The sequence below is a fragment of the Neoarius graeffei genome, chromosome 7 (assembly GCF_027579695.1).
Source record: "Neoarius graeffei isolate fNeoGra1 chromosome 7, fNeoGra1.pri, whole genome shotgun sequence".
NCBI lineage: Eukaryota > Metazoa > Chordata > Actinopteri > Siluriformes > Ariidae > Neoarius > Neoarius graeffei.
Window position 1 is genome coordinate 25,181,047 of NC_083575.1, and position 8,799 is coordinate 25,189,845.

General features: G+C 43.3%; 1 protein-coding gene across 1 annotated transcript in view; it reads right to left on the reverse strand.

The window, feature by feature from the left end:
* The window catches only part of polh (polymerase (DNA directed), eta), a 35,195-nt gene extending 26,926 nt beyond the window's left edge, over window positions 1-8,269 (reverse strand). The window contains exons 1-2 of the mRNA XM_060925444.1: window positions 8,129-8,269; window positions 7,864-8,003 (exon numbers count right to left, since the gene is read on the reverse strand). Of these exons, the coding sequence (XP_060781427.1) occupies window positions 7,864-8,000 (137 nt within the window). The 5' untranslated portion in view covers window positions 8,001-8,003; window positions 8,129-8,269. The remainder of the gene's footprint in view (window positions 1-7,863; window positions 8,004-8,128) is intronic.
* Between the last annotated feature and the right edge of the window lie 530 nt (window positions 8,270-8,799).

Genomic DNA, 8,799 nt, shown 5'->3' on the forward strand with positions numbered 1-8,799 from the left:
CACCCACTTCCAGCCAGCACGGTTCAGTGCGGTTGTAGTCGAAATGCAACTCCAACAGCCCCGCTCAGCTTGACTCAGCACGGCACGGCTCAGCCCGACTCAGCCGCGTTTGTAGTGGAAAAGCGGCATAAGTATGCACTGGCTTGTGCAGCCCCAATGGCTGGGTATTTTACCTCATCTGCATGTCTTTGAACTGTGGGAGGAAACAAAGCACCAGCAGGAACTCTGCAAAGAAGGTGAACATGCAAACTCCACACAGAAAGGCCCCCGTCAGCCATGAGGTACAAACCCGGAACCTTCTTACTGTGAGGTGACAGTCCTAACCACTGCACGACCGAGCCGCCCATCTCAGAATTATCTCTGCCAAATGTAGATTTTGTTTATCATGTACAGCCATATGTAACGCCGACATGGCTGACTGCTCGAACTGCACTTAGCCTTAGAGCTTTGAAACAACTTTTGCTTTTTCCTGACTGCAGTTTTAAAAAAACTATACAGATGATCACACTGCAGCAGAAATATATTTTGCCATGATACTCTGTCATAATTATGGCTTATTATGTCAGAATAATGACTTACTATTTCATAATAATAATAATACAATTTTCTCAAAATTATGACATCTCAGTGTTATGAGAAAGTAAGTAATTATTAGGAGAACTTGCGTGATAATTATGAAACTCACAATTATGTTTAGGTGTCGATAACTGTAGAACGGTGTCTAACTGCGGACAAAGGTTTCGATACTTGTGGAACGGTGTCGATAACTGCGGACAAAGGTGTCGATACTTGTGGAACGGTGTCGATAACTGTGGGCAAAGGTGTCGATACTTGTGGAACAGTGTTCAATAACAGTGGACAAAGGTGTCAATAACCGTGGAACAGTGTTCAATAACGGTGGACAAAGGTGTCGATAACTGTGGAACAGTGTTCAATAACGGTGGACAAAGGTGTCGATAACTGTGGAACAGTGTTCAATAACGGTGGGCAAAGGTGTCGATAACTGTGGACAAAGGTGTCGATAACTGTGGAACAGTGTTCAATAACGGTGGACAAAGGTGTCGATAACTGTGGACAAAGGTGTCGATAACTGTGGAACAGTGTTCAATAACGGTGGACAAAGGTGTCGATAATTGTGGACAAAGGTGTCGATAACTGTGGAATAGTGTTCAATAACGGTGGACAAAGGTGTCGATAACTGTGGAACAGTGTTCAATAACGGTGGACAAAGGTGTCGATAACTGTGGACAAAGGTGTCGATAACTGTGGAACAGTGTTCAATAACGGTGGACAAAGGTGTCGATAACTGTGGAACAGTGTTCAATAACAGTGGACAAAGGTGTCGATAACTGTGGAACAGTGTTCAATAACAGTGGACAAAGGTGTCGATAACTGGACAAAGGTGTCGATAACTGTGGAACAGTGTTCAATAACGGTGGACAAAGGTGTCGATAACTGTGGACAAAGGTGTCGATAACTGTGGAACAGTGTTCAATAACGGTGGACAAAGGTGTCGTTAACTGGACAAAGGTGTCGATAACTGTGGAACAGTGTTCAATAACGGTGGACAAAGGTGTCGATAACTGGACAAAGGTGTCGATAACTGTGGAACAGTGTTCAATAACAGTGGACAAAGGTGTCGATAACTGTGGAACAGTGTTCAATAACAGTGGACAAAGGTGTTGATAACTGTGGAACAGTGTTCAATAACTGTGGACAAAGGTGTCGATAACTGGACAAAGGTGTCGATAACTGTGGAACAGTGTTCAATAACTGTGGACAAAGGTGTCAATAACGGTGGACAAAGGTGTCGATAACTGTGGAACAGTGTTCAATAACGGTGGACAAAGGTGTCGTTAACTGGACAAAGGTGTCGATAACTGTGGAACAGTGTTCAATAACGGTGGACAAAGGTGTCGATAACTGGACAAAGGTGTCGATAACTGTGGAACAGTGTTCAATAACAGTGGACAAAGGTGTCGATAACTGTGGAACAGTGTTCAATAACAGTGGACAAAGGTGTTGATAACTGGACAAAGGTGTCGATAACTGTGGAACAGTGTTCAATAACTGTGGACAAAGGTGTCAATAACGGTGGACAAAGGTGTCAATAACTGTGGAACAGTGTTCAATAACAGTGGACAAAGGTGTCGTTAACTGGACAAAGGTGTCAATAACTGTGGAACAGTGTTCAATAACAGTGGACAAAGGTGTCGTTAACTGGACAAAGGTGTCGATAACTGTGGAACAGTGTTCAATAACAGTGGACAAAGGTGTCGATAACTGTGGAACAGTGTTCAATAACAGTGGACAAAGGTGTCGTTAACTGTGGAACAGTGTTCAATAACAGTGGACAAAGGTGTCGTTAACTGTGGAACAGTGTTCAATAACAGTGGACAAAGGTGTTGTTAACTGTGGACAAAGGTGTCGTTAACTGTGGACAAAGGTGTCGATAACTGTGGACAAAGGTGTCGATAACTGTGGACAAAGGTGTCGATAACTGTGGACAAAGGTGTCAATAACAGTGGACAAAGGTGTCAATAACCGTGGAACAGTGTTCAATAACGGTGGACAAAGGTGTCGATAACTGTGGAACAGTGTTCAATAACGGTGGACAAAGGTGTCGATAACTGTGGAACAGTGTTCAATAACGGTGGGCAAAGGTGTCGATAACTGTGGACAAAGGTGTCGATAACTGTGGAACAGTGTTCAATAACGGTGGACAAAGGTGTCGATAACTGGACAAAGGTGTCGATAACTGTGGAACAGTGTTCAATAACGGTGGACAAAGGTGTCGATAATTGTGGACAAAGGTGTCGATAACTGTGGAACAGTGTTCAATAACGGTGGACAAAGGTGTCGATAACTGTGGAACAGTGTTCAATAACGGTGGACAAAGGTGTCGATAACTGTGGACAAAGGTGTCGATAACTGTGGAACAGTGTTCAATAACGGTGGACAAAGGTGTCGATAACTGTGGAACAGTGTTCAATAACAGTGGACAAAGGTGTCGATAACTGTGGAACAGTGTTCAATAACAGTGGACAAAGGTGTCGATAACTGGACAAAGGTGTCGATAACTGTGGAACAGTGTTCAATAACGGTGGACAAAGGTGTCGATAACTGTGGACAAAGGTGTCGATAACTGTGGAACAGTGTTCAATAACGGTGGACAAAGGTGTCGTTAACTGGACAAAGGTGTCGATAACTGTGGAACAGTGTTCAATAACGGTGGACAAAGGTGTCGATAACTGGACAAAGGTGTCGATAACTGTGGAACAGTGTTCAATAACAGTGGACAAAGGTGTCGATAACTGTGGAACAGTGTTCAATAACAGTGGACAAAGGTGTTGATAACTGTGGAACAGTGTTCAATAACTGTGGACAAAGGTGTCGATAACTGTGGAACAATGTTCAATAACTGTGGACAAAGGTGTCAATAACGGTGGACAAAGGTGTCAATAACTGTGGAACAGTGTTCAATAACAGTGGACAAAGGTGTCGTTAACTGGACAAAGGTGTCGATAACTGTGGAACAGTGTTCAATAACAGTGGACAAAGGTGTCGATAACTGTGGAACAGTGTTCAATAACAGTGGACAAAGGTGTTGTTAACTGTGGACAAAGGTGTCGTTAACTGTGGACAAAGGTGTCGATAACTGTGGACAAAGGTGTCGATAACTGTGGACAAAGGTGTCGATAACTGTGGACAAAGGTGTCGATAACTGTGGACAAAGGTGTCAATAACAGTGGACAAAGGTGTCAATAACCGTGGAACAGTGTTCAATAACGGTGGACAAAGGTGTCGATAACTGTGGAACAGTGTTCAATAACGGTGGACAAAGGTGTCGATAACTGTGGAACAGTGTTCAATAACGGTGGGCAAAGGTGTCGATAACTGTGGACAAAGGTGTCGATAACTGTGGAACAGTGTTCAATAACGGTGGACAAAGGTGTCGATAACTGTGGACAAAGGTGTCGATAACTGTGGAACAGTGTTCAATAACGGTGGACAAAGGTGTCGATAATTGTGGACAAAGGTGTCGATAACTGTGGAACAGTGTTCAATAACGGTGGACAAAGGTGTCGATAACTGTGGAACAGTGTTCAATAACGGTGGACAAAGGTGTCGATAACTGTGGACAAAGGTGTCGATAACTGTGGAACAGTGTTCAATAACGGTGGACAAAGGTGTCGATAACTGTGGACAAAGGTGTCGATAACTGTGGAACAGTGTTCAATAACGGTGGACAAAGGTGTCGATAACTGTGGACAAAGGTGTCGATAACTGTGGAACAGTGTTCAATAACGGTGGACAAAGGTGTCGTTAACTGGACAAAGGTGTCGATAACTGTGGAACAGTGTTCAATAACGGTGGACAAAGGTGTCGATAACTGGACAAAGGTGTCGATAACTGTGGAACAGTGTTCAATAACAGTGGACAAAGGTGTTGATAACTGGACAAAGGTGTCGATAACTGTGGAACAGTGTTCAATAACTGTGGACAAAGGTGTCAATAACGGTGGACAAAGGTGTCAATAACTGTGGAACAGTGTTCAATAACAGTGGACAAAGGTGTCGTTAACTGGACAAAGGTGTCAATAACTGTGGAACAGTGTTCAATAACACTGGACAAAGGTGTCGTTAACTGGACAAAGGTGTCGATAACTGTGGAACAGTGTTCAATAACAGTGGACAAAGGTGTCGATAACTGTGGAACAGTGTTCAATAACAGTGGACAAAGGTGTCGATAACTGTGGAACAGTGTTCAATAACAGTGGACAAAGGTGTCGTTAACTGTGGAACAGTGTTCAATAACAGTGGACAAAGGTGTCGTTAACTGTGGAACAGTGTTCAATAACAGTGTACAAAGGTGTTGTTAACTGTGGACAAAGGTGTCGTTAACTGTGGAAAAAGGTGTCGATAACTGTGGACAAAGGTGTCGATAACTGTGGACAAAGGTGTCGATAACTGTGGACAAAGGTGTCGATAACTGTGGACAAAGGTGTCGATAACTGTGGACAAAGGTGTCAATAACAGTGGACAAAGGTGTCAATAACCGTGGAACAGTGTTCAATAACGGTGGACAAAGGTGTCGATAACTGTGGAACAGTGTTCAATAACGGTGGACAAAGGTGTCGATAACTGTGGAACAGTGTTCAATAACGGTGGACAAAGGTGTCGATAACTGTGGAACAGTGTTCAATAACGGTGGACAAAGGTGTCGATAACTGTGGAACAGTGTTCAATAACGGTGGGCAAAGGTGTCGATAACTGTGGACAAAGGTGTCGATAACTGTGGAACAGTGTTCAATAACGGTGGGCAAAGGTGTCGATAACTGTGGACAAAGGTGTCGATAACTGTGGAACAGTGTTCAATAACAGTGGACAAAGGTGTCAATAACCGTGGAACAGTGTTCAATAACGGTGGACAAAGGTGTCGATAACTGTGGAACAGTGTTCAATAACGGTGGACAAAGGTGTCGATAACTGTGGAACAGTGTTCAATAACGGTGGGCAAAGGTGTCGATAACTGTGGACAAAGGTGTCGATAACTGTGGAACAGTGTTCAATAACGGTGGACAAAGGTGTCGTTAACTGGACAAAGGTGTCGATAACTGTGGAACAGTGTTCAATAACGGTGGACAAAGGTGTCGATAACTGTGGACAAAGGTGTCGATAACTGTGGAACAGTGTTCAATAACGGTGGACAAAGGTGTCGATAATTGTGGACAAAGGTGTCGATAACTGTGGAACAGTGTTCAATAACGGTGGACAAAGGTGTCGATAACTGTGGAACAGTGTTCAATAACGGTGGACAAAGGTGTCGATAACTGTGGACAAAGGTGTCGATAACTGTGGAACAGTGTTCAATAACGGTGGACAAAGGTGTCGATAACTGTGGAACAGTGTTCAATAACAGTGGACAAAGGTGTCGATAACTGTGGAACAGTGTTCAATAACAGTGGACAAAGGTGTCGATAACTGGACAAAGGTGTCGATAACTGTGGAACAGTGTTCAATAACGGTGGACAAAGGTGTCGTTAACTGGACAAAGGTGTCGATAACTGTGGAACAGTGTTCAATAACGGTGGACAAAGGTGTCGATAACTGGACAAAGGTGTCGATAACTGTGGAACAGTGTTCAATAACAGTGGACAAAGGTGTCGATAACTGTGGAACAGTGTTCAATAACAGTGGACAAAGGTGTTGATAACTGTGGAACAGTGTTCAATAACTGTGGACAAAGGTGTCGATAACTGGACAAAGGTGTCGATAACTGTGGAACAGTGTTCAATAACTGTGGACAAAGGTGTCAATAACGGTGGACAAAGGTGTCAATAACTGTGGAACAGTGTTCAATAACAGTGGACAAAGGTGTCGTTAACTGGACAAAGGTGTCGATAACTGTGGAACAGTGTTCAATAACAGTGGACAAAGGTGTCGATAACTGTGGAACAGTGTTCAATAACAGTGGACAAAGGTGTCGTTAACTGTGGAACAGTGTTCAATAACAGTGGACAAAGGTGTCGTTAACTGTGGAACAGTGTTCAATAACAGTGGACAAAGGTGTCGTTAACTGTGGACAAAGGTGTCGTTAACTGTGGACAAAGGTGTCGATAACTGTGGACAAAGGTGTCGATAACTGTGGACAAAGGTGTCGATAACTGTGGACAAAGGTGTCGATAACTGTGGACAAAGGTGTCGATAACTGTGGACAAAGGTGTCGTTAACTGGACAAACGTGTCGATAACTGGAACAGTGTTCAATAACTGTGGACAAAGGTGTCGATAACTGTGGACAAAAGTGTCGATAACTGTGGAACAGTGTTCAATAACTGTGGACAAAGGTGTCGATAACTGTGGACAAAGGTGTCGATAACTGTGGACAAAGGTGTCGATAACTGTGGACAAAGGTGTCGATAACTGTGGAACAGTGTTCAATAACAGTGGACAAAGGTGTTGTTAACTGTGGACAAAGGTGTCGTTAACTGTGGACAAAGGTGTCGATAACTGTGGACAAAGGTGTCGATAACTGTGGACAAAGGTGTCGATAACTGTGGACAAAGGTGTCGATAACTGTGGACAAACGTGTCGATAACTGTGGACAAACGTGTCGTTAACTGGACAAACGTGTCGATAACTGGAACAGTGTTCAATAACTGTGGACAAAGGTGTCGATAACTGTGGACAAAAGTGTCGATAACTGTGGACAAAAGTGTCGATAACTGTGGAACAGTGTTCAATAACTGTGGACAAAGGTGTCGATAACTGTGGACAAAGGTGTCGATAACTGTGGACAAAGGTGTCGATAACTGTGGACAAAGGTGTCGTTAACTGTGGAACAGTGTTCAATAACAGTGGACAAAGGTGTTGTTAACTGGACAAACGTGTCGATAACTGGAACAGTGTTCAATAACTGTGGACAAAGGTGTCGATAACTGTGGACAAAGGTGTCGATAACTTTGGACAAAGGTGTCGATAACTTTGGACAAAGGTGTCGATAACTTTGGACAAAGGTGTCGATAACTGTGGAACAGTGTTCAATAACGGTGGACAAAGGTGTCGATAACGGTGGACAAAGGTGTCGATAACTGTGGACAAAGGTGTCAATAACGGTGGACAAAGGTGTCGATAACTGTGGAACAGTGTTCAATAACGGTTGACAAAGGTGTCACGTGATCTGATACGCTAAGTAATCAGGAATCAATTCATTTTTTTCCAGCGGAAGTTGGAGTAGTTATTCATGCACAATGTACATACTGAAAGTCTTTTCTACTTTTGCAACGGCCAAAAGATCGTTAAGGTGTCGATAATTGTAGCCGCCGCTCTAGTAAATGCAGCACCAATATGTTCAGCCTCACCCTCCTCCTTTCCAGGTTTTGTACTGAGCCACGACGCAGGGTTTGTTCCTCAGCTCGGGGTTGTATCTCTGCTCCACCTGCACGTAGAAGCAGTCCATGTCCACCAGGGCCACCACTCTCTCCTTCCCCACCTCCATCAGCTGCAGGATGGAGTATGAAGTTGTTGGTTATCTGGTGAAGTTATACATACGGGTAGGCGCAGCGAACAGAGCCTGAGGACATCTAAACACATTAGCATGCAAGCTAAAAGAGCCCGGAGAAATACCTGAGCGTTCACAAAAACATCTGACAGCCAACTAGAGGAAGTGACGTAGAAACTAAAGCGCAAATCAACCAAAATCCTTCAAAATAACTGAATAACTACCAAAATAAACTTCGCGCCTGAGCTAGGAACTTCCGGCATAGTTTTTCTTCTTCTTTAAACTAAACTGTGTATTATATCGCCACCTTCTGGACGGGAGAAGCGTTCAGAAATCAAAGACTTCATTTTTGCTAAATTCTCTTTGTGAAAAATTAAAGGGGAACTGAAGGCAAATTTTTATCATCAAAATTCTATCTTTCATTTTATTAAATATAGGAATGCATTTTTTATCACTATTTTGTCGCTGCTATAGCAAGTCATGAGTGTTTGAAATATGCTCTGTAATATATCAGTCCATATGTCAAAGCGATGGCTGTAAACGAGATTCGTTGAGACCTGTGCGAGACATCGTAGGACGGAAGTAAAACATACAGCGGAAATCAAAGTGACCGACATCTGCCAACGTTGTCAAAAGACGCGCGCACCTTCTTTCGAATCCTGACGTAATCAAGCAGGAAGTTGTTTGTTTTGATAGCAATCAGGAAAGTTTGAAAAAAGTAGGCAGTGATCGTCATTTAACCCCTTCGATGCCCTTGGACGAGTCACATATGTCATGAAATCTTTTACCGCTGTGC